At 37.2% G+C, this 27,567-nt stretch overlaps 1 protein-coding gene across 2 annotated transcripts in view; it reads left to right on the forward strand.

The window, feature by feature from the left end:
- kcnh2a (potassium voltage-gated channel, subfamily H (eag-related), member 2a) overlaps positions 1-27,567 on the forward strand; it is a 56,139-nt gene that overhangs the window by 2,651 nt on the left and 25,921 nt on the right. For both annotated transcript variants that reach the window (XM_067362241.1, XM_067362242.1), the window contains exons 3-5: positions 7,626-7,793; positions 10,085-10,519; positions 10,763-10,974. In XM_067362241.1, the coding sequence (XP_067218342.1) occupies positions 7,626-7,793; positions 10,085-10,519; positions 10,763-10,974 (815 nt within the window). The remainder of the gene's footprint in view (positions 1-7,625; positions 7,794-10,084; positions 10,520-10,762; positions 10,975-27,567) is intronic.

Consider the following 27,567-nt stretch of genomic DNA (forward strand, 5'->3'; position numbering starts at 1 on the left):
CTCATTCATGAAACATTCGTAAATACACAAGTAAACATGTGAGTGATTTGCGCGTAAAGAGACCTTCCCGAAAACTCTTCTCCTGATTCACAAATACTTCGTAAACATCAGAAGTGATAGTGAAATGTGTGCGTGTGTTAATGAATTCCAATCAGTCGTAAATGGGACGCGCGTGTACACTCATTCTCAATTACCATAAATCCCGCCCATTAAATCCGACTGACAACTATATATGGGCATCATATTATGACATCAAACGAAAGATTTTGGCTATTTTATAGGAAACAATTGCCATAACAATTAAGGGGCCATTAGTTTGCCCAGCCCTATTGAAATCAATTAATTATTTGATTAAAGTGCTCCGTTTGTAGATGCTATTACTGGCTCTCACAATAAAAGTTAAAAGAAAACGTATGTAATTATTATATATAATATTTTTTCAAATTGCTGTGTAAATATGTACCTTATTAAGGTGAATTAAAATGCAGCCTTATTAATGAGCAAAACGTTGGGATGTTAAACGCACTATTTACGCGTGGCTGGGAGCAGGTGTAGATTTCTTTTGTACCAACTAACATTTGGAAAATACGAACAGTTTAATGAATCCGAAAATTTACGCCACAACCACTTTACACACGATTTACACAAAAATTCGTTCTGCTCGTGTTTCATGAATAAGACCCATTGATTTAAATACAGTAAAATCAACATATCCAGGAAATAATTATTCCATGAATTTAAAAAGATTTGCAAACATTTATATGTAAGTTGTTCATACAAAAAATTTACATTTTAGATGCTGTCAGTGCATTAATAATGGTAGACGCAAACTATACATACAAATACATATGATTACTGATGAAATCACGTTTAAAGGGATGCGGTTTTGTGTGTGAGTTCCAAAACAACCTTAAAAATCAGCAGAAGGACTTTGCACTAAGGTTTTTTAGTTACTAAAAGGATAAATACAAGAAGATGTGGACGTGTTATAAATATGTAGATGGCTATAGTCCAGAGGGTCATTTATTACTGAAAACTAATGTGAGGTAATGAAGATGTCATGGTCAGTAATAACGTCCTACATTCTAGAGAGGACTACTGGAAGTTTCTACACAAATTACCTGCTGGAAGGACACATGAAAAGCTCCTCTGAAGGAACTTTGAAGGATAATGATGCTTCAGCAAAATTCTGCAATACACATAACGGCCATGGAGAAATATTCAAAACCTTCTAGGCATGTACAAAAATCTATTTCTGATTAGAAAACTAGTATAATCAGCATACATTTTGTTTCACGAACCTTAAGAAATACTGCCTTCTAATTATTTTAGCCAGTGCACAAATGCCCATTTTCCCATAAAGGCACACCAAAGATCCTTGCTTCTGAAGACAGTCCTTGAGAAGGACGTTGAAAGCGTGAGCATGGAACTAATGGTGGTTGCACCAGTAATCCTCCAACACAAAAGAGCAATTCCAAAGTCGACTCAATTAGTGAATGCTCATCTCTTTGTTGGTCCTCTGAGGTTTAACTATGAGGAAATGGTATAAAGCATAGCAGATTATCACTTAATGATGACCTCTGGGGCAGTTTGTGCTCTTGGAGTAAATGATCTGGGGACGACTTTTAATAGGAACTCCCCATTTCAAACTTCACTAACATTTTTTTTCTTTACCTTAATGAGATAACAGAACCTCATTAGTTTGAGCTTTATATTTGATAAAAAATAATGGTAGGCCTATTATTCTTTTCCCTTTTAGAAATATTTCACCAAAATGAAAATTTTGTCATATATTTGTTGCATGCCTTCATGATGAGTTATTTTTAATAGAATAACCAATCTGCTTTTTCTTAATATAATAAAAATGAATGGTGAATGGTCAAGCAAAGGCAAAATTTCCAACTGTTCCTCACAAAAACAAACAAACAAGCAAAAAAATGATTGTATGACCTCGGAACATTCTGAAATATAGTGCTGCGTAAGTCATATGGACACTTTTTTGATGATGCTTTTTGTCATTTTTGGAGCTTGTCAGGCTGTGTTCACACTGTCAGTCCCAATCCGATTATTTGTGTATCTGAATTGGAATCTGATCTATCGCAAATGTTCAGATTAGATTTGTGTGTCCCATGGCACTCTTTGGTTTTCTGGAATATCTGCATTGGTTTTTATGGCAATGACATTGCATTGGTAGGCATATGTCAAAAACGACAACAACAACAGAAGCGTTGGAGGGGTTTGCAATACAGATGTCTTATTTATAGCATGGTAATGTGTGGCTGCTGCGCTGGAGCGAATTTAAAAAAAAAAATTAAAAAATTTTAATCGACTTTTTTGCATATCCAGATTTTATCCAGATGGGTTTTTAAAAATGTCTGGACAGCAAAAAAACAAAACAACAACAACATGGAATCGAATTTTTACAGATGCATCTCAGTCTGGACGCTCTGGCTGGTCAAATCGGATTTCAAACTGTCTTTTGCATTACTCTTAATGAGTGAACGATAATGTCAAAACGATAATGTCAAAACTGTTGACTGAAATGCCAAATGTATTAATATCATATTCAAAAGGAATGTCCAAAGATTTCTACAATGGTTTTTGCTGTGTGACGGAGGAGTTCTGCACCTCGTTAGGGCGCTTATTTGGAGAGCGAGATGATGCACCTCCATTTTTCCTGCATCTGTTTTGAAAGCTTCATCACAAATGTGGGTAACGCCTACATTGTTACCAAAGCAACTCATGCAGATAGGTTGGTTGTGTCTGGACACACAAATCTTATTTGATCACTTGCAATTAATAGCGCAGACAGTCTGCCTGAAAAGATTGAGTACAAATTCAGTTTGCCTGAAGTCTGAACATAGCTATAAATCAAGCAAATCCGATTAGAGTAGTTAGACTGAAATGGATTTCCAGAAATCCAACATGAATAGGATTTAAACCACATATGTATTTTGCTCAAAATTTCTAAAAATTGCATTTCATGTGCCATTCACACTTTCTAAATATGATCAGATAAGCACAAAATTCTGATTTGGATTCTTCAGTCTCTGGTCCCCATTCACTTTCATCGAACTTAAGTAAAGGGCCTTTCACACTGAGCACGATTAAGCGATGCGAATGTATAATGCAATGATGCTCTTGAATCGAAACAATAGATCACTATGGAGCTATTCACACCAGGCGTGATCAATTGCGGCGTGACAAAGCGAGATTTTTTTTTCCTGACCTGTGTGAAAATAAGTTGCACAAATTTTCAAAGACATTAAATGATGACAGAACTTTCTTTTTTTTTTTAGGTGAAACATCACTTTATAAAAGATAAAGGCCAGATTAAGCCAGGATTAGGCCTTAGTTCAATTATGACATTTAAGTAGATTTTATAAACATGCCTTAGAAAATAACATTACTGGTGTGCATCTTGAGACAAAACAGTGGCACTGGCATATTTTAAGAAATGTCACTGCTTTCAATTAAAACTGCTCAAAAGTGCATTTTAGTCTGGGACTAAGCTTAAGCTTTGTCTATGAAACCAGGGGGAAATAATCTAAATATTATAACATGAGCAGTAATAACAGCATTTATTATAACAATGCAGAACTGCTGAATAATCAGACATTCTCAAACATGACCCAATTATAAGCGTAACAAGGAGAGGTCCAATGGAAAACCTCCGATCAACGCATAAGACAGAGGATGACCCTGCTCATCAGTCTTCATATTCTGGTAATGGCCTCCTCTGCTATAATTAGACAGAGTAATGACTGAAACCATCTCTAGGAGTTAATTATTTAAATGTCCGTTCTTCATCCCTGAACTCTCATAGGAGAGTCTATCAGAAAGCCTTCCTCAGCATTCAGCTGAGTTTGAAGTTACCTACTTTTAAGATACTGATAGACCTTATTAACTTATTTATTTGTATGTTGTTAACCTGATTTTGCAGTGGATATAACCATATTATGGAAGTTAGAGTCAAACTTGCTGAATGATTTATAAGTGAAAATGATCAAATATGGAAATGTTAATAGATCATCTCCTAATATCATCCTGTAGTTTAATTCTGTATTGCAGAGCATTGTATTTAAAGCTTTTGTTTGTCCATTGATTTATTGACTAAGTTGTGTTTTGACATGGTTTAAAATTTGTTTCACATTTTTGTTTCACATTCATTTGTTTCAAATTTCAAGGTATTTTCAAAGCTGACAGTGTAACATGAACTCTGGTAGGCTTGTAGTTGCTGTTTTTCTGAGAGGAGTCATGAATACAGCAGCAGTTCAGCTCAAACCTTAGGCTATTATCTAAATTTGCATGCAATTTGTTTTATTACGATATTCAAATCTTACGAGTAAATCGAGAGGATAAGGAAGCACAAGGATATATACTGGCGATACAGAGCTACCTGCTACATCTCACTTTATGTTATTGCAGCAGGTATTCCAAAGAATAAATACTTGCCCAACATTTAAAACAATAAAAATGCATGAGATCTATTATTGTAGATTTTTTGCAAATTTCTGCAGAATTTATATGCAACTCATTCATGAAGTTACATACATCCCTTTGCCAATGATTATTTGTTTATTAAGTATTCTAGCCAGTTTGATGCTTTCTGCATATATGCGACAGATGTAATGTGTACAAATAAAGAGAGAATATATTTTTGCTTTCTTGGTGACACAGCAAGTAAAAGTGGCTTAATGGATATTGAAGTAATGATTCATTGACCTGGAACCTGCAGTTCAGCAAGTGTGTCATATGTTGGTTCACTAGAGGCTCTGACAGATTCAGTAAGTTCATTTAGTGGATTTGTCAGACTGATTTAAACTCATAATTCTAATAAAAAACTAATTATTTCTGAGTGTCTTAGGCTATCTTCAGACTGTCAGTCCAAATCCGTTTTTTGTGCATATCCGATTGAAATTTGATCAGATTTAGCAAGTGTGAAAAAAAAAAAATCACAGGAAATGCGAAATCTGATGAAATGAAACATTAAGTTTTTTACAAATATGTTTTGAGTTACATTAAAGTGTGGTTTGAAATCATATTCAAATCATATTTCTGGAAATCTGTTTCCAGTCAGAATCCAGTCTGACTGCTCTGATTGGATTTCGCGTGGTTTATGTGACTTTCTCATGCCACATAAAATGTAAATGCCACGTTTTTATAGGACACATTCTGAAAGTTGCTTCAAAAACAAGGTTGTTGTTGCAAAGTGCCGGAGGAGCAGAAGATGAGAAATGAAAGGCCACGTTAAATGGCTAAAATAACGGCTACGCATTGTCATATTGTAAATAAGACAAAATTTCTATTTCAAACCCCTCCATGTTGTGGTTGTTGTTGTTGTTTTCAGCGTATATCCACCAATGCTACATCATTGCCAATGCATATATTCTGGAAAACGAAAGAGCAGCATGGGACACACAAATCAAATCTGAACGGATCAGTAATTTTAGATCAGATTCCAATCGGATAGAAAAATAATCAGATTTGGATAAACAGTGTGAATGCAGCCTTATGCCCGGTACACATTGTACAATTTTGAGCAGTCCCAGATAAAAGATGAACGATCGTGGCGATTTCTGTGGTCGTGGCTCCTAAATGGTGGTCTACATCATACAGTGAGAGAGGTTCAAAGACAGCCGTTGTCACAGTCTTGCAACCAAAGATAGTCTGTGATAATTTTATGACACTGTCAGAAATTTAGCATGATTTATCTCAAAGTGTGTTTGCTGCTATGACCTACTTCTACTTACTAGACAATAAAAATGAAATGGAATATTGGTCGATGCGACATGGCGCTAAAACTTGAAACTACTTACTTCAAGCTCCATTTGCAAAATTGGCATGCCAAGTTGGCTTTTTTTCCCTAGCCATGACCGTGTCCATATTCTCCTCTTTTGCTTCCTCCTCTTTTTTCAGCGCACATAAAAACCACAATTGCCAAAGTGCGATTCATCTTGCTCTATTTGCGTAACACTAGCGCATGCTGACAATGTTTTATTCCTCTATACTAACTTGTGTCATAGCCTTCAATTCAATCGGTGCCATTATCATACAATATACATACATGTCATACCCAAGTTTATTAGATCCATGTCGTACAGTGTGATTTGCAATAATCTTATAGGATTGCTGAAATCGCATAGTCTGTAGCAGATATTAGTGTTCTCTTTTCAGCTAATTTTACCATATTTAAATAAATTCTGCTAATTTTTTTCAGAGTTGCAAAGATTCCATATAGGCCTTTACATGGAATGTAAAACACTGGGGAAAAAACCCCCATCATATTTTACATGAGGGCACTAAGTGCCTTGTTAATCTGCAAATGAGAAACCTAAGTGATAGACCAAGGCCACAAAAAGCATTTTAAATCAGTTAGTCTTTTCTCTCTATAACCACCACTTCCTAGAAAACACCCTGTGGTTTTGTCATTGTGGTGGCTGGATTTTCAGGAATATCTAGCTGAAAGCACATGATGAAAACGATACAGTGCATCTTAACCTGCATCCTCATGACAGACAAGAGGATGTGGTGGAGAGGAAGAGACAGATGAGGGCGTGTGTCAGGCTTTAGAGCCTCTAAATCCCATTATTAATTTCAGTTTTCCATGGTGCTTATGTTCTTATGAAAACAATACAATTTCCTCTGGTGGCATTAACCTCCCTCGTCCTAATAGCCGCCTCTGTCCTTGGTTCTGAAAAAGTCAAAATCCGATTTAGTTTGTAAGGTTTGCAAATGAAAGCTTGCCTTTTTTTCATGGATGTAAACAGACATACCTTGACATTTGCAAATTAGAGCACGAGTTTCTCTTGAGAATGTGTGTGGGCAGCTCTTAAAAGGCTTGCATTTGCAAATTAGACCCATTGACCAGGTCACACCCTTTTGTTTTTCACTAGCAATGTTGTATCTTGAGATATTTCCATATAAAATGCATTTATGGAGAGCTTAGCCTGTATAATAACACATCAGCATTTGTGCTCACCTGTATTGGTCTGGTATCTTATATCCCTGTGAAGATTATGACGCAGAAAATGCCAGTGTTAAGAGGCAGATGGTTATGCTCTCCGTGACTGTGTTTTACTGTAGCAGATGCTACTGGTATGAATGAAATTATTTACAGAGGAAGTGTGTTTCTCTCTTTAATCCCTGAGAGATGGCACCGTGTTCCCGGTTCTATTGTCGTCCTGTCTGCCCTTGAGTTCATCTCTGTTGTGAACCACTCCTGGCCATCAATGCTGGCCCATCAGACTGGCACAGAGAGGGGCTGATTGGTTTGGCAGTGTGAGAGAGCAGGGACCACAGTGCCAATGTGGGATGGCTATCAGTTGCCACAGTGAACAGTCTGGGCTCAGGACATCTGCCAAGCTAGTTATCACAGACCTTACCACAGACCTTCTATTCACTTATCGATTGTAATAGCTTTTGAGGTGGACAGGTTGTGAAAAATAATAAATCCACTTAAATACTTAAGTCTGAATCAGCTGTGTTTAGAATGTGACCAGATCTATTGTTGTGTGCTGCCCTCTAGTGGTGACAGAAACCTTTGAAGACCTTTTCTGTACCCAGAATTTCACTGAATGTGTGGCCATTATTGCAAATGTTCCGATTTCCCACTCTCAACGCAGGTGTGTGTTTGCCGTGCCTTGTGGATGTGGTTCCAGTTAAGAATGAGGATGGTGTAGTCATCATGTTTATCCTGAACTTTGAGCTGGCAGATCAGCCGGACCGACCCATCGACAGCTCACCGTGCAGAGACATCAACCACAAACACACCATCCCCTGGCTCTCTAAAGGTACTCAGATGGGACTGACAGATTTGATTCATGACATTATATTGAATCTGGATTTTTGATTTGGTGTTGCTTCATGTTTGTAAAGAATGTGTCAAATAGGTTCAGGAATAATTTGTATCGTACAGTCTGTCTGTCTGTCTGTCTGTCTGTCTGTCTGTCTGTCTGTCTGTCTGTCTGTCTGTCTGTCTGTCTGTCTGTCTGTCTGTCTGTCTGTCTGTCTGTCTGTCTGTCTGTCTGTCTGTCTGTCTGTCTGTCTGTCTGTCTGTCTGTCTATCTATCTATCTATCTATCTATCTATCTATCTATCTATCTATCTATCTATCTATCATCTAATATATACAGTCATATTTATATATATAAAACCAAAATTTATTCAGACATCTTGAACATTTTATTCATTATTATAGTTTATTCACTATAGTTAAAAAAAAAATGGTATTAAAATATGACAAGATCAAGTTAAACTGTGTCAGAAAAAAATAATCTTAATTATGTCAGATAACACTTAAGCAAAACATGGTCAGGTCAAAGTGTCTGAATAAGTTTTGCCCCCAATTATTTATCAATTTTATTGGTAGTCCACTGAATGAGGAATTTTTGGGTATAAAATATCACAGATTACTTTATTTTGCTATCCTCACTTACATAAATGAACTATAATGTCCTGTACCTGCTAGTAAAAAAAATATAAAAAATTATATCTAGTGTCTGAATAATCTTTACGATATAATGGCATATATTGGGCCCTATCATACACCCGGCGAAATGCGGCACCAGGCATGACGTAAATGTTTTTTGCTTGTTTCAGCCCCACGCAGTTATCAGTTTCACGTTCTGCGCCACGTTGTTTAAATAGCAAATGCATTTGTACCCATTTGTGCCCCTGTGCTGGTCTGAAAACGAGGTGTGTTCAGGCGCAATATTGCTATTTTGAGGCAACTGAAATAACTGCGCCATTGACCAACCGAAACCTGGTTTAAAGTCAGTGGCACAATATTTGTTTTGTTATTTAAAGAGTGTGATAGTAATATGCGCCTATATGCGGGTACACAACGCGCATACAGTCTACTTATTACACACATAAGGATGCGCAGCAGCACACAAACGTGCCACAAATACCCATTAAAGCGGAACTCAGTAAAATTTGCGAAGCTCCCCCTACAGGTTCCTTCAGTGAATCAAACTGTTGTAAATACTCCAAGCGCAGCTCTGGACTACAACGACTACAACGCTCACCAGAGAAGTAGTTTTGCAAATACAGTACAAGAAATCTCAATGGAGGTGGGTAATTTTCTAAATTGTCTTATAAAGTCATAATATATACATTGTTTTTGAATTACCTTAAAGTATTTTGTCACTCTCGCGTGAACGTGAACATGAGGCGAGATTGTGTCGGGTCAGTGAAGCTCAACTTGCAAGTGCTGTTTTCTGCCGTAGACGTGCCAGAGGGGGTTAGTGCACGCCTCAAACACACCACTATAAGTCAATTAACCATCGTAAGGACTTAGAAAACTATTTATGAAGGTAAAAAAGTTACTTAGTTCTGCTTTAAAACAATTTTTAATCCAGGGGCCATTTAAATATAAAATGTTGCAATCTTTGTTAATAGGCTTTCATTCTGTTGGAAATGCTTCAAAATTAAATTTTTACTACTTTTTTACCAGATTGTGCCATTTTCTCAGGTTTGGCCCATGCATAAAGCAAATGCTTGCTTTATTCCTGATTTATGCATATTATAGAGCCAATTAGATACATTTTGCAGCTATAATTGTGTGGGTGTGTTGGTATGGATGTCAGAGTGTGGTTTGTATGTGTGTAATAAAAAAATTTTATGCGTGTGTGTGCTTGTAATATTTTAGAGAGAAAAACTCTACTGTTCTGCAAATCACTAATCCAACCACTGTGTGTACCAGTGAAGTTTTGCTGGCATCTAATTGGGAAAATTTGGTACTGCACCCAAACAAAATCTTACTGAATGCTCATTTTTTGAGATCTCAACCTCAAATTTAAACTAGCAAAAGTGGATTCGGATACTTGCGTTGTGCGCTTTAAACCATGTGCTTAGATCGTTAAAATAGGGCCCTCAATTTATATGCTGCTTGCAAAACATTTTATGGAATGCACACCTATTTTTAAATGGCCATCAATGAAGATGCCTTTAGGCTGCAGGATGGTAACAGCATAGCTATAGCATTTCTAGGACCCCGATTTATGTGTCAAAATTATTGTGTTTGAATTACATAATTGCATAATGATGATCTGATAAAATAATTAACTTCCTATTTCCTCAGCAAGAAGACACAGACTCAGGCTGCCTTTGCCCCTGCTGCGCTCCCTGAGTGGCAGTAAACAGTCTCTGCATGAAGATTCTGAAAAAGGCTACATGCAGCCGATGCCCCATATGGGCCATGAGTCTGTAGCCCTGGACAAACTGCTCTCCCTGCCTGAACGCTCCGCACTTGGGGGATCTCAGCTGTTGTTGTGGGAAGATAAGTCTCAAAATGATTCTGAACGTGAGCCAAAGCCATCAGAAGCGTCCCCTCCCCTGCCTCAGGGCTTCTCCCAGTCCTCCCCACGTCTGCACAACCTCACCTCAGAGGCCTCTCCGTCCAGCTGCAGCATGGCCCACAGCCGCTCCTGTGAGAGCCTGTGTGGCATGCGGCCCTCACCCTCCACCAGTGACTTCAATTGGGACAGAAAGCTGCCCGTCAGACCCAGTAGCACAGGTGATGATAAAACCACTTGACCAATTAACTATTCTACCTTGCATTGTTATAAAAAGAGAAAGAGCATGGAGTGATATAAGATAGTAGCACCAACATGTTGCCATGTACAGTCCAATAAACAGTATAACAGTCATTATACACTTAGTATTCCAGAGAGACATGTAATAATTGAAAACAAATTCATGCAAAACAATAGATGATGAGATTAATTAGATCTTTTTTTTCATTTTCTCTCTCTTCTAGGCGCCATGCACCGCAAAGCCAGCTTACAGAATGCTACTTCAGACTCAGATCTCATTCGGCTTCGGACATCAGTTCGGGGTCCCCAAATATCACACAACTTAATAGATATGAAGCTGGACCCCTTAATCGCTGTTCCGCCCAGTGAGATAGACATCATCGCCCCCTGCAAACTAATAGACCGGACCCATAATGTGACAGAGAAGGTCACTCAGGTGAGGTTTTTAACTCATATGGTTGCAGGGTGGAAGTCTTTTGTAAGCAAAATGCATTGTGACTTAAGAATGTGTTTTATTGAGAGTGAGGTGTTTTAAAACTGCTCAATGACAAAAGCAGGAATAATGCAGGAATATCAAATAATGATCTTTAATCATGAACATTTCAGATGTAGAGCACAACTTAAATATAATTGTCTGTGGTATGAACTTCTGAGTATTTTTTTGCTGATATTTTGAGTTTTTCAATAGCTTTCGGTTGCAAATGACGATGTAAATGCAGCCGTTAATATTTATTAAACAAAAACCTCAGAACACTAGAAAACTAGGAATCAGAACAACCCATTAAAATGCGATGAGAACAGACAATAAACAGAAAAATATCAAGAGCTTAAATACACAGACAAACCAATCAACGACATGAATAACAGGTGCCAAAATTAATCAAACCATGAAAAACCATAGAAACTAACTGAAAAATAGGACACAGAACTGAAACATGTGACAAAAACACCCAAAACAAACAAACTCAGATTATCTCTTACAGCTAGATATATTGGTCTGACTGATATATAGGCCTATCACTACATATTAGGGCATATTATTCACCTTCTCTACCCCTGTGTGATAGAGTAGATGTTGCAGTGGTTTACCAGTTTTTTTATCCAGTTGGTGGCAGTAGAAACAGCTTTATGTAATATATATACATGTAGCAGTGAACATGTAGGTATTTAGGATTTTGGTAACACTTAAAGCCTTTATGTATAATGCATTATAAGGTATTTATATATTTTCATAAATAATTGTAGACATAGTTAAAATGCATTATAATGTTTGCAGATTCCTTGTTACATCTGAAATTGGTTGTTTATCATGTGTTTTAATGCACTATACTTTCATAAGTTGTGTTTAATGAATAGATAAGTATTATATTATAGTATATATTATATATTATACTATAACTGTCATTACAATTATTCATGAGACCAAACAATGCATAAGTTGCATTACAAGGCATAATCAATGCATTAAAATACTTTTACAATTCATTTTATATAAAGGCTTTAAGCAAAGTGTTAACTAGAGTTGAAACTGTGGTCTCAGGGAATTCTCCAAAGCAAAAGTAAAAAAAAGAAAAAAGTAGTAGATAATGCATATGCACTTCACTCATGCAGTGTTTTATAATTGCTCCATGAGAATATCTCATACCTGGGATTAATGCAGCATCCTGATCAGAGTCATATAGACAGCTGCGCATAGCTGGCTGAACAGACACTTGCCCTGCATTCCCGTTTGAAGGGCATTCCAACAGAGTGCAGAGGGAATGAGGTCATGCCAAAGGTCACATGGCACATGCCGCGAGGTGTCCTTCCATTTTCAGCTGAGTTATCTGGATGCCCCATGACAGAAAGATCTATATCTCCTCAACTGAGCAGCCATTAGCACTCGTGTGGGTGTGTGTTCAGAGATGCTTAGTCATTTGTCTCTGTTTAGCAGTGCCCTGTTGACATAATCAGTATTAATCACAATTTAGGGGTTGATTTAACTTAATTTAAGTTTATACACCCATCATATATCTAAATATTATTCCAAAAGTGTTTTTTCATTGTAGTATTTTAATTTTTTTAATCACATATTTATCATAAGCTTCATTAGTGTGTATAATAAAGTCTTACATATAAGATTTTTTTCTTTAAAAGTAAGTATTTTTATTCAGCAAGAATGCATTAAATTGATCAAAAGTGATAGTAAAGATTTACATTATAATATCACAAATAAATGCTGTTCTTTTGAACTTTCTATTCATCAGAGAATCCTAAAAAAGGTGGTCTCTATACAAATATTAAGCAGCACAATTGTAATAAGATTTTTTTTCCCCCCACCAAAATCTGTATATTAGAATGATTACTGAAGGATCATGTGACACTGAAGACGAAAGTAATGACTGCTGAAAATTCAGTTTTGTCACACATTTTAAAGGGTTAGTTCACCCAAAAATGAAGTTCTGTCATTAATTAGTCACCCTCATGTCGTTCCAAACCTGTAAGACCTTCCTTCATCTTCGTTCATTCAGGAAACTATAGATGGCGCAGGCTGATAGGTCTTTAACTCAACCTGCTTGCAAACACATAATTCTCTATAGGGCACAGCTGTATCAGCAGCCATTGAGCGCACATGCTCAACATTCAAATACTTGGTTAGCATTTGCCTTAGCAGTGCAGTGCGTTTTCAGAAACCCTCCACCTTCCCCAGCTCCTCCTGTATAGATTTGCTACAGGTAATTCATGTATGCTATTTTGTACAGCAGCAGTATGTCTTACTTGCTCACAGCAGCGTGTCATGTATGTATTGGCAGTAGCAAGTCCTATACTTGCTCTGCAGCAGCATAGCAGATCTATTCCGCCAAGACCAAATGCATCAACATTGTCATATACATTACCATGCCAATCGCTCCAGTGGTTGTCATGACAGAAATGTGTTTTTGATCAATAAATGCAGCCTTCGTGAGCACAAGAGAAAAAAAAATCTTACCGACCCCAAACTTTTGAACAGCGGTGTATTTATTTCTATTTTTATTTTTTATTTCAAGTAATTTAGCTTTTTTCAGAGCAGACACAGTGTTTTTGTTTCTTGTAAGGAAGATGTTTTCAAGTTGTGTTTTGCTCAGGTGACTTGCAGCTAGTTGTGAATTGCTGATGTCTGTGCCAGGGGAAATTCTGACTCTCCTTAACAGGAATTGATGTGTTATTTTGACCAATGCAATGCTGTAGGGAAACAGAGGGATACCTCATCCCCTTCACCTACCTCTGTCTGTCCTATCACAGAAGTGACATCTCTCTGGTGCTTCTCTCCAGAGCCCCAACCCACTTAAAGTGTCATTAGCTCATTAATCAAAATGGCACACTCACAGGAGGCCTGAGCCCTCGCCTGACCTGCTGAAACCACTAGCCTAAACAACAAGCCTAGTCTCTTTCCATCAGAAATTCTTCATTATTTATTTTTTTTTTGTATGTGTGGGTGGGTGTAGGTGGTGAGTACCAGAATTATTGTGTAGAACAACAAAAACTGTTTATTTAGGTAATGAATTATGCAGTATGGAAATGCTGCTGTGCCAGTCGAGCTGTATTTGATCATAGACCAAAATCATGAGAGGTTGCCCTGCAGTCCTTTGCGTGCACTCTGGCAATTGACAATGTGCTGACGTCATTACAGTCTCCAGTAAAATTAAAATGCTTAAATGTTATCAGGTCAACACTAAACCATATTTCTAAAATTATGTTGATAGATATTCATTCAGAGATCATGTAAATGGAGAATAGCTGACGAAGCCGCTGAGCCACCTTAGGTGAAGTTGTGACTGAATGGGCTTTCCATTATGAGCTTTTTGCAGGATGCGTTCTTGCATTCAAAAACAACCAGAAGAAGAAATATGGAATGAACAGTTTTTAAAGACATTTTAAAATCTGATTCTGAACCACTTTTAACTTGACAAAGTTTCTTAAAGGATTAGTTCATTTTAAAATGAAAATAATCCCAAACTTTACTAACCCTCAAGCCATCCGAGGTTTATATGACTTTATTCTTTCTGATGAACACAGTCTGAGTAATATTAATAAATTTCCAAGGCATCCAAGCTTTATAATGGCAGTGAACGGGACCAATGAGTAAGAAGCTCAAGAAAGTGCATCTGTCTGTTATAAATGTACTCCACACGGCTCCAGGGGGTTAATAAAGGCCTTCTCAAGTGAAATGATGTGTTTGTGTAGGAAAAATATTCATATTTAACAAGTTATAAAGTAAAATATCTAGCTTGAATTTTCTGTCTGCAATTCTGAACTCTAGTACATAATTAACTGAATAATTATTTCTATGTTCAAATAATTTTATACAACTAGGGAAACAAAGTTAGTGTTTGGTTTATTTGCTTATCAAGCATTAGATGAAATAATCTCTTTAGTAATTATGTTTTCTATTCTGGACATGGACCTCATAGTGGCCAGTATATTCACATTAATGCGTGTCATCCATAAATCTTTTCTATAATGAGGGTAAGTTTTGTTATCTTGTTCTTTGGGGAGTCGGCCCATTTGGAGTTGTAAGTTAATGAGACAGCATGTATGATCTACTATCCTTCTGTGTCTTGACACTAAAGTGTATTTACTAAAAGGTTCCCTAGAATTAAAAATTGAATTTACCTTGGCATAGTTAAATAACGAGTTCAGTACATGGAAATTAGATACAGTGAGTCTCAAACACCATTGTTTCCTCCTTCTTGTGTAAATCTCATTTGTTTAAAAGACCTCAGAAGAACAGGCGAATCTCAACATAACACCGACTGTTATGTAACAGTTGGGATCATTAATATGTACGCCCCCAATATTTGCATATGCCAGCTCATGTTCAAGGCATTAGACAAGGGCAGCCAGTATTAACGTCTGGATCTGGGCACAGCTGAATCATCAGACTAGGTTAGCAAGCAAGGACAATAGTGAAAAATGGCAGATTTTTAGTGATATTTGTAAATTGTCTTTCTAAATGTTTTGTTAGCATGTTGCTAATGTACTGTTAAATGTGGTTAATGTTACCATCGTTTCTTACTGTATTCACCGAGACAAGAGTCGTCGTTATTTTCATTTTTAAACACTTGCAGTCTGTATAATTCATAAACACAACTTCATTCTTTATAAATCTCTCCAACAGTGTAGCATTAGCCATTAGCACGGAGCACTATCAAACTCATTCAGAATCAAATGTAAATATCCAAATAAATACCATACTTACGCAATTAGACATGCTGCATGTCGAACACTTTGTAAAGATCCGTTTTGAGGGTTATATTAGCTGTGGGAACTTTGTTTATGCTGTTTAAGGCAAGCGCAAGTTCCGGGGGCGGGGAGCACGAGAATTTAAAGGGGCCGCAGCCTGAATCGGTGCATAGTTATTGATGCCCCAAAATAGGCAGTTAAAAAAATGTATGGGGTATTTTGAGCTGAAACTTCACAGACACATTCAGGGGACACCTTAGACTTATATTACATCTTTTGAAAACATGTTCTATGGCACCTTTAAACCAAAGAGATTTTCTGATCTAATTGTCTCTGTACTTGATACTAATGACCTCAGTACTTAGTACAACTAAATTTGAAGGACTCAAAGCAAATACATTGTGTTTCCGTAAGGAACTTAGAGAAGAAAGGAGAAACAAATCCACTGGTATTTAATTTTCATTGTTTTTGACTCTGCGTGATATTGGTAATAACAGGCTGCTCACTTGAATACACCATCACACAGATAATAAATGAGTGAGCAAATATAGCGTAGGGGCATATACTTAAAAAAAACAGTAAATATACACCGATCAGGCATAATGTTATGACTACTGACAGGTGAAGTGAATAACACTGATTATCTCTTCATCACGGCACCTGTTAGTGGGTGGGATATATTAGGCAGCAAGTGAACATTTTGTCCTCAAAGTTGATGTGTTAGAAGCAGGAAAAATGGGCAAGCTTAAGGATTTGAGTGAGTTTGACAAGGGCTAAATTGTGATGGCTAGATGACTGGGTCAGAGCATCTCTAAAACTGCAGCTCTTGTGGGGGGTTCCCAGTCTGCAGTGGTCAGTATCTATCAAAAGTCGACCAAGGAAGGAACAGTGGTGAACCGGCAACAGGGTCATGGGCGGCCAAGACTCATTGATGCACTTGGGGAGCGAAGGCTCTGATCTAACAGTGCAATGGTCTGATCTAACAGACGAGCTACTGTAGCTCGAATTGTTCAAGAAGTTAATGCTGGTTCTGATAGAAAGGTGTCAGAATACACAGTGCATCACAGTTTGTTGCACATGGGGCTGCATAGCCACAGACCAGTCAGGGTGCCCAGGCTGAAAGTGCCAACAGTGGGCATGTGAGCAGGTTGCTCTATGGGAAGAAAATTTATAAATAAAGAAAGAAGAAGAAGAAGAAGCAAGTTGTCAGAGGCAGTGTGATGCTTTGGGCAATGTTCTGGAAGGAAACCTTGGGTCCTGCCATCCATATGGATGTTGCTTTGACACGTACTACCTATCTAAGCATTGTTGCAGACCATGTACACCCTTTCATTAAAATGGTATTCCCTGATGGCTGTGGCCTCTTTCAGCAGGGAAATGCACCCTGCCACAAAACAAAATCTCAAGCAAGGTCAGTTCAAATTTCTGTCTAATGGGAAACCGAGCAGGTTTAGAACAATGATTACTCAGTGCCTCTAGACATGTTGTTCATTTTTAAATTGTACTGTACACCTACCAACAGACTGTAGAGAGTTATTATTTTAACAGTGTCACAAATGGTTACAGCAAGGATGATTTGAGGCTAGATCTAATTGCAGCAGTAAAAGCTTTAATAAAGAATAAATCAAAATAACTAACACTCAGGAGATCAGGATAATATAAACACACAGGAACAGAACAATCACAATACATGGACGAGAACGGAACCCAGAATAACAGCCTCAATATGTATTAACTCAAACCAGTGAAAGAATAGAGAAGCGTGCGGTGTATTATGTCTGGTGTTGACTTTTGAAAACATTGTGTAATGAATAGTCCACTGTGGCGAGTTGCAGTTAGAACCCAAGTGCAGTTTTATTAATCAAAATACGTGAACAATCCATAAACAGAACACAAAATAAAAGCTAAACCTGATATGATTTGCCACATGAACATTGCATGAACATTGCATGAACAAACAACTCACCACAATGGGTTAAACAAACGATGCTAGACCAAGAACCATGAAACATGAGGGCTATAAATACACAAGACAAATGGGCAAACAAGGGACACCTGTGCACAAATCAGACAATGAACCAATCAGAGAGCAAGACACACAGAACAAGGGAACTAGGGAAGCACAAGAGGTGGCAAGATGACATGGAACGTGACTTAGTATCAAAATAACAGACATGAACCAAAAACCCAAAACAGACGTGACACGCTGCAGACCCCGTTTTAGTTTGAAAATTCCAGGGTTGCGTTTCGCTGGAAATTGACCAAAATGGAGACTTTTAAAAACAAAGGCATGGCTGCCCACATTACGCTGCTGGAACACAGCAATAACAGACCAGAGCCGTCTCTGTAACAGACCAGCCTCGACCACCATGTAAACAATAACATGGAGACGGAACTGCAAGTTTGCTGACTTTGTTGTCCTCTTTAGCAAGCCATTGTGCAGTTAACTCTGCATTATAAAACGGATAGTTCCGGGCCTTGATTCTGATTGGTTGATCCTCTTTCGTAGCCGTTGTAAAATTCAAGAAAACATACAGCTGACCCCATTATAGAGTCCTGCACGGGTTCATTTTTGGAGACCCGCCCCCGCCCGTACCCGCAAAGTTTAGCACCAGATCCGACCCGTCACCCGTGATAATATAAAAATTAAATCCGCACCCGCCCAGACCCATTAATATTTGGCCCGTTACCCGATCCGTGCCCGCGATAAATCACGCACGCTAAAATCAAGTTAAAAGTCGCAGTGGTGGTGACGTGATCGGTCGTTTGTCATATTGTTGTTGCGTATGTGAAATGGTAATTTAGACATACAAATATTGCGTATATTTTTCATCCGCGCTACAACCCGCCCGCAAAGAGTTAATTATCCGCCTGCATCCTCGCCCATGAATTTTAGGAATGTCACAATCCACCCGTTTTAGCCACTTTTATGGGGTACCTGACCCATTGCAGGACTCTGCCCCATTACATAAGAATCGCTACGCTATTGAGTGTGTATGTTGCTGTGTCTGTCTTAGCAACCACTCTTAGCAACGTAAACATGTTTGTTCTCTATTGATTTTGTTCATCGAAGCTTACTGCATTATGTAGAAGAATATTGAGAGAGAGATATTGAGTGACGAGTGTATTACCTACATTCAAATTTAGCATTTTTCTTCAGGTCAGTCTTATGTTCATAATAAAAAATCAGTTTGAATATACACTGCGATCTTGTCCTTTTAACATTTAATGGGTTTCCCTGTGCCCTGCTGACACTGACGTCGCTAGTCGATGCATTTGTCATTTGCGTCTTGTTCCATGTTCACAACCAGTTAAATATAAAAGCCTTTTAATGATTTTACTTCATGAAAGTTGCATTGATACATATTTTTTGCCTTTAATATTTGTATTGTGTGGTAACCGTTTTATAAAAGCAATAAGCCCTGTGAAGCTGTGGTTTACAGTGAATTTATAACAGCTAAGGGGGTTTTTCGATCTGCTCCGCGTCATGCCAACGCCTCTTAGCTGTTATAAATTCTGTAAACCATGGCTTCTTGGGGCTTATTGCTTTATTTTATAATACTACAGCTGCCTACATTTGCAAGAGGCAAGCTATTGTTAGAGCAATCAGAAATTGTTTACATGCCCAGTGTGCATAAATGGTCATGTGACACGCGAATTCGGTCATGTATTGTGGACGGAGATCGTTTCTGAAACAGTTACAACAAAAACGCACCAGTGTAAACATGGCTTAAAAGTCCATGAAAAACTCAAACACTGACATAATGTGACAGTATGGGTGTTAAAGTCTATAATTATAATTAAATTACAGTGACAGTTGAAAGAAGATACTGGCATTGTGAGAGTAGGCATTGACACAAACGTCTGACATTGAAACACTAGCACTAGACCTTGACATAAAGAAATACTTTAAACCATTAAAATAGCTATGACTGAACACCATTTCTTCACTTTAATATAGAAAGAATTGTTTGTGCGAGACTTGGGAGTTTGAATAATTTATCATTCCTTCAGAATAATGTGTAATGACTTCGGGCATCTTCATTTAAATATATTTCTCCACAGTTGCATGCTTTTCTTTTCTGTCTTTACTCATAAAGTCAAGCACAATGTGAGTGTGCATTATTCTTGGAGCATGAGAATTTGTCCTAAGTAAATATGAATAAAAACAGGTTAATGTGGTATTGCATATTCAGAGAGGTCCTATTATCTTTGCCAATACTTTTTTTTTATTCACTTATCACCTAGAAAGCAGAGACGTACAGTACATTTTGTCTTGGAATGATATTGGTTTGACGTCCTTGTATTATTATCTTACATTGTGTCATTATTGGTTAAACTAGATGAGTCTGAGCCATCAGACAGGAAGTGTGTGATCTATGTTGACACATGAAAAAGGTGACTTATCACGCATGAGGTCAGTCATCATGGGTGAGTAATTATGCTGTCAGTGTGCACACGACTTATAGATCAGTTGTTTTCAAAGTGAATGCCAACCAACACATCCCAAAAAATATGAATGAATGGTCAGAGATGTATTTGCCAGGGTGTAGATATTTGTTTTTCATTGTTCTTTGGCAGTGAGTGTTTAGTAATATATTTTGGTAACACTTTCAGATTCAATTAATTAAAGCATTTGGTATCATGATCTAACAAGGAGCAATAATTTTACAGCATTTATTTAAGTAGGTTAATGTAAATTTTTCATACATTACGCTTCAAAAGTTTGAGGTCAGTATGATTTTTTTTTTTTTTTTTTTTGTTCAACAAGGTCACAATGTAATGGTAAAAACATTATGTTTTAAAATATTTCTGTTTTAAATAAATGCTGTTTTTTTTTTTTTACTTTATTTTGATCAAAAAATCTTGAAAAAAAGATAGTTCGACAAAAACATTAAGCTGCTGTTCAACATTTATAATAATAATAATAAAAATGTTTATTCCATCACAGAAATAAATTACATTTTAAAATATGTTGAAATAGAAAACAGTTAATATTGTAATACTATTTCACAATATTACTGTTACTTTTACTGTATTTTTTTATCAAATGGTAGTGTACGTTATTACATTTTTAACACTTTAAGTTGTATAAATTAACATAAACATGCATTATAATATACTAATGCATTATGCAGGAACATGAATTAACAATGAACAATGGTAATAAAAAGTATAAATAATCATTAACCTAATAAATGCTGTAAAAATGTTGTTCATTGTTAGTTCATGACCTGACAACAAACTGTTAACAAACTGAAGCGTATTGTTGTAAATGTTAACTATCTTTCAAATGGGAATAATTATACAAATCTGTATATGTGAGCAGTGACCCACGTTTGGCAGAAGGCATTTATTCACTGCATATACTAACTTGGCTTTCATTTTAAACATGTAATTTAAGTATGGTTACTTAAACTAATGTGGGTGAAAATTATCATAAGAGAAGCGAGTGAGGGACTGTAGCATGCCTGGGAGGTGGGCACAGAGAGAAAAAAAAACAGCTTTTTTTTTTTTTAGCATGTTTGTGCTTATCAGGGGAACAGAGGATATCCATCAAGCCCTGCAGCTGGGCTACTAAGAGCGAGGAGGTGGATCAGACAGCCAGCTGCAATTACATCTCTTCCCGAGTGGGACTTCCTCAGAGAAGAGAGAGAGAGAGCGAGAGGAACATATACAAACAGTGTTTCGGAAAGCGAGAGAGGGAGGGATGGAGAGGGATACCACAGGCAGTTTACTCTCTTTAAAAGGCAAAGCGTGGAAAAAGTGGAACAGCTGCACTGACAGCATGACGATGGATCCATGCTCCTCCTGTTCAGACTCATATTCCGTTTTCTGTATGAGAAACTAATGTAAAGATCAGCAGTTTACTCATATTGTTGTGACGATTCGCTTGGAGTGACCAAAAAACGTTCTGAACAGCAGTAGGATTTCGAAGACAGGACAACTTTGAAGCGTGAAAAAAGCCAACTGCTCTGAAATTTAAACACTAATCAGGTGTTTATTGGAGACATATTTGGAAGAGAAGCCTTCACATTGACGGAAGCTATCCAACTCAGAGGATGACAGTATTGGCTGTTCCTGTGAGCAGTAGGTGAGGTGAGATGAACAGTGGTGGATAACAGAGTCTAGTCAGCTATCTATATGGAGCAGAAATATGTCCTTTAGTGCCAGAGGCAGCATTCCTCAGGAGGGGGCGCAAGAGAGCAATGAGCGGAGAAACACACGGGTGAAGAGGGCTGTTCGCATCTCTAGTATTGTCGCACAGGAGGTGAGTTTTCAAGGAAAGTGCGCTTTGTTTTTACCATTTTAATATACAGTACTGTTCAAAAGTTTGGGGTCTGACTTTGAGAAAAACATTTATAATTAATTTAATTCATTTATAATTTTCAAATATATGCTGTTCTTTTGAAATGTCTATTCTTCAAAGAATCCATGCTTTCCACAAAAAAATAAGCTGCACAACTGCTTTCAAAATAATAAGAAATGTTTCTTGAGCAGTAAATCAGTATATTAGAATGATTTCTGAAGGATCATGTGACACTGAAGACTGGAGTAATGATGCTGAAAATTCAGCTTTGCCATCATAGGAATAAATTGCATTTAAAATATATTCAAGTAAAAAACAGTTATTTTAATTTGTAATAATATTTTACTATATTATTGTTCAGTTGCATTTTTGATCACGTAAATGCAGCCTTGGTGAGCAAAAGAGATGTCTTTCAAAAACATAAACAAAATACTGACCCCAAACTTTTCATACGCTACGTATTAAACATTGACTTATAGTAAACTCACTTATAATAATTAATAATAATAGTTGTTATTATTATACATTTTTTGCTTATTAATAATGCATAGCTAAACTGAAAACTCAACCAGTAGAATATTGAGTTCTTGATGCTTGGATTATGTTGACATAACCTTTCATGGTACACTGAGACTATAAATATTTAGAATTCTTTGAAATTCAGTGACGTTCAGTGTATTTAAAGTAAAAGGAAACAATGATTTTTAAATCAGTTGTAGTCAAATGGTAGTCTGTCGAGTCGAGTGGAGTCAGATGGTGTTAACAGCTGCTTCTAGATTGGCATTGCTTCAGAGTTAAATGCATCGTCAGTGTAAGCATTATTTCAGGATTTAATTTGAGTGTTATTCTGGGACTACACAATAGAGCAGGTTTTTAGTTTTTAGGGGGTCCTAAAAACTAACTACCCATAACTATTGTTGTCACAAACTAGTAACTTAACCTTTTATATTCGCTGCAGGAAATTAATAGAAAGGAAAACCGGTTTGTAATTTTGCTTTCTCAAATTTTTTTCTCATTATTGTTTTTCCTTGTGCAATTTTAAGAGATCACCCTGAAATGAAAATAGTCATTTTAGTGTGAGCTATCCCTTTAAATCGTTACAGAACATGCCTGTTCTTTGTATGTAATTGTAATGAAAATGATGACACAGGACATGAACACTGGCACAGGATGGAAACACAGGCATTTGTCTCTGCCCAGAGCCTGTTGTTGGCGGCTTGTAAGATTGGTGTTGTGGTGTCAGTACTGGGCCCTTCTCATCACAGTCACAGCAGTCAGGTCAAGCACCCTACATTCATCTCAACACAAAGATGCCCTTGACTGCCACACCACCGTCTGTGAGGCACTGAGACAATCACTCACTGCAAATGGCAGTGCCCTATGGGTTGTAGTGCTTCCTTGATCGATGGTTGCCCTCTCTGACTGCTTCCCCATGAGATTAACTTCAGTGTTTCAACTGATAGCTTTCTCAAAGCCTTCTTCAGTTCTATACATCTAAACTCTCTACCTGTGATGTTCCCAAGACCTGAATTAATTTCTTCACAGTCAGATGAGGACAGGACACCCTGGAGCTGAATGTTGGCTGGTTGCTCTGTGAAGGCAGTTGAGAAGCATTGTTAATTGATTTGTGAGGGGGGTTGTTATGTACTTCAGTAATGGTCTTTTAATGGAGGGGTCTTTTGTGTGAGGACTCCATGTCATGACTTTGGTGGACAGCTGGTGCGAGGCAGGAGATCAGGAAAGTTTTTGCATTGAAGCATGTACAGTATAAGCCTGAAATGACACACAAGGGATGGATATATATAACCTTATTATGTTCATTCGCTGTGTGAATATAATAAGGATCAAAACAGTACTTCATATTAGTGGTGCAAATTAGTGGTTGACCAATATGGATTTTTTTAATGGGTAATTGATTTGGTTACTCCAATCCCAAATACACATTTTTTATTATTTATACAATGTATAACAAAATGTAAGGAAAACATTCACAATATGAATTTGGAAATTGTGATAGACTTTTCTTCCCTGTTGTAATGTATATCTGAGTGAAATGGCTTCTCGTACATCGAAAAATGTAAGACGTTGTGGTTTGCTGTTGTTGTGATCTCATTTGAGTGACAGGTTAACCAGCAAGTCAAATGAATAATTTTTTGTTTTGTTTAAGCCGTATGTTCAGAATCTACAGGAATCAATGTTTTATATCAGTGGTTCTCAACTAGGGCGCTGTGGGCTTCAGCAAATTTCCAAGAGCCTGAAAAAGATTTAAAATAGGACAACAAGATGTCAAATAATTTAAAATAAATTGAAGGTGCCCTAAATTCAAAAATTGAATTTAACTCGGCATAGTTAAATAACAAGAGTTCAGTACATGGAAATGACATACAGTGAGTTTCAAACTCCATTGTTTCCTTCTTATATAAATCTCATTTGTTTAAAAGACCTCTGAAGAACAGGCGAATCTCAACATAACACCGACTGTTACATAACAGTCAGGGTGTACGCCCCCAATATTTGCATATGCCAGCCCATGTTCCCAACATTATGAAAGACATTAGACAAGGGCAGAACGTCTGGATCTGCATAGGTGAATCATCAGACTAGGTAAGCAAGCATGATATTTTTAGTGATATTTGAAAATTGTCTTTCTAAATGTTTTGTTAGCATGTTGCTAATGTACTGTTAAATGTGGTTAAAGTTACCATCGTTTCTTACTGTATTCACGGAGACAAGAGCCGTTGCTATTTTCATTTTTAAACACTTGCAGTCTGTATAATTCATAAACACAACTTCATTCTTTATAAATCTCTCCAACAGTGTAGCATTAGCCGTTAGCCTCAAACTCATTCAGAATCAATGTAAACATCAAAATAAACACTGTACTTACGCGATTAGACATGCTGCATGACGAACACTTTGTAAAGATCCATTTTGAGGGTTATATTAGCTGTGTAAACTTTTTTTTATGTTGTTTAAGGCAAGTGTGAGCTCTTGGGGTGTGGAGCACAAGATTTAAAAGGGCCACACACCCTGAATCGTCTCATTTCTAATTACGCCCCAAAATAGGCAGTAAAAAAAAAGAATAAAAAAAAAAAACTATGGGGTATTTTGAGCTGAAACTTCACAGACACATTCAGGGGAAACCTTAGACTTATATTACATCTTTTAAAAAAAAGTTGTATGGCACCTTTAAAATCAAGGTATTTCTTATTTTAAATCATCTCTCAGCAGCTTTGTAAATCTTTTTTCTTTGTAAGTAAATAGTATTTTTATATATACATATAAACCTGGACATATGAGGTAGTGTGATTTCTAGACCTGTAAAAGTCATAAATACCTGTGCATTATATTTTATTAAATCCTTATTCTTAAAAGGGACCTATAATGCCCCATTCAAAAGATGTAATATAAGTCTCTGGTGTCCCCAGACTGTGTCTGTGAAGTTTCAGTTTAAAATACCCCCAAGAACATTTATTATAGCTTGTCAAATTTTTACTCACACCTATTTGCTCACAACTATTTGGGTGTGAGCAAAAACACATCATTTTTGTGTGTGTCTCTTTAAATGCAAATGAGCTGCTGCTCCAGGCCCCCTTTCAAAAGAGGGCAGAGCTTTAAAAGCTCGCACTTTGGTTGCTCTACAACAACAAAGCTGGAGAATCTCACGCAGCCAAAATGATCATTGTCAGTAACGTGTTCAGCCTTACATTGTTCAAAATGGATTTGGACACTGAAGGAGAGACTCAAGCCGCGCCCACACATAGCGATTGTAAGGCTGATTATGAATGTAAATTGATACTTATGACTGATCGCGCTCAAACGCATCCAGTCAGAGCCAGTTGCATTCAGTCTGCGATTACAGTTGGTGTTCAAATTCCATGTGTAAGTATTTAAATCTGCTTCAGTCACAGGAAACAATCACTGTAAGTTGAGCACAGTCTTAGAATGTTTTAGCTAGTCGTTAAATGTGTGCCCGGCTTCAGGAAGAAACAACTTTTAGAATGCATCTGGAAGTTTCTGAATGGTTAGTGTATAAATTTATGTAGTTGCCATGGAGTTGATTCAACTCATCAACTAGCATATGCCATCATGTTAATCTTTTGTGCAAATCCAGCTTTTCATTTGTGAAGCAGTCCAGCGTAAAAAAAAAGACAGCATGGTAACAACATTCTACTACAACAACACTTCCTCTTCTCTAAAGCAGCCCAACATGGCCTTGCCCCCTTTGTTCCGTGATCTCGGGGGCAGGGTTTATGTAAATTTTTATGGTTAGTGATGTCACTAACCCTTGAAGAAGCTTGTTGTAGTCCCTACCAGCCATTTGTTGTAGTCCTTAAACAGCGATTCCTTTAAAATAAAATATCTCCCTTTGCATTGAACTTTGAGTGTCCTAACTTTGCAGATGTTGTTTATGATCTAACAGCAACATTGCACCCTAGCTAAAGTTAAAAAAGCGAAATCTTAATCAACCCTTTAATCCTTATCCAGTAAATCATGAGCATCTGGAAGAGTCATGCAAATTCATTGGTTTAAAAAAGAGATATGCCCGAAGAACATTCAGCAATTAAAAATTATGGAATCTGAAATGTAATTATTTTTATTTTAATTGTTTTATTAACTTATTTTAATGTATGGACATTCCTAGTGTCTATAATTTTTTTTTAAAATAATAATATTAATTTGGGGGCCTTCGGATAGTTTTGTGAAGTAAGAAAGATTGAGAACCACAATTTATATTTATTTATTGATCGCAGATTCCCTGCCAACACTGTCTTCTAATCTGATCAATTAAAAGTGTGTTTAGCTTTTACTGAGCTCTATAAGGTAGTAGATGTCTTGGCTGTAGATCAAAGATGTAAATTGTCTGGTGAGTCAGAGAACAAGGAGCCAGAGAGAATAACAGTGTTTTATGGTTTGTTGGAGCTTCATTGCAGTTCCGTCCCAGAAGGCTATTTTCAGTCCCAAGGCCGGTTCCTTCACCCTCATGTGCTCTCTCTTTCACACCCCTGCTGTAGTACTGGCCTTGGACTGACATGTCCACCCCCACCCACCTCTTTACCCCAACAAACTCACACATAGCTAATTCACAAGGACACAGGAGTCAAATATGCTTCTTTTTTTGGGTGACATTGGTGAATAAACATGATTTGAAATATTATATTTGCTTAATGCACATGGACCCAGCACCAGCCTTGTAATTTCATGCGAGATGATGCTGGTTAATAAGCACTGAGGGTGAAACAGGCCTTGAGATGAGGGACACTGAAGGATTTTGATGTGATTTATTATCTGAGGTGACAGAAATTCAATAATGGTGATGAACATTTCTGCAGGTTCATCATCAAGAGAACTGAAGTATTGACTAAAGGTCACAATGTAAACTCCTTCAACACTCTGGATATTAATAAACCTAGACAGAAAATGTATAATCCTTTTACTAGAAATAAAATACAAGCAGGTGATCTTCAAACTCATTTCAATCACTTTTCTTATGGCATTGTACTACTATTTCCAATC

The sequence above is a fragment of the Chanodichthys erythropterus genome, chromosome 16 (genome assembly GCF_024489055.1).
Source record: "Chanodichthys erythropterus isolate Z2021 chromosome 16, ASM2448905v1, whole genome shotgun sequence".
NCBI classification, from domain to species: domain Eukaryota; kingdom Metazoa; phylum Chordata; class Actinopteri; order Cypriniformes; family Xenocyprididae; genus Chanodichthys; species Chanodichthys erythropterus.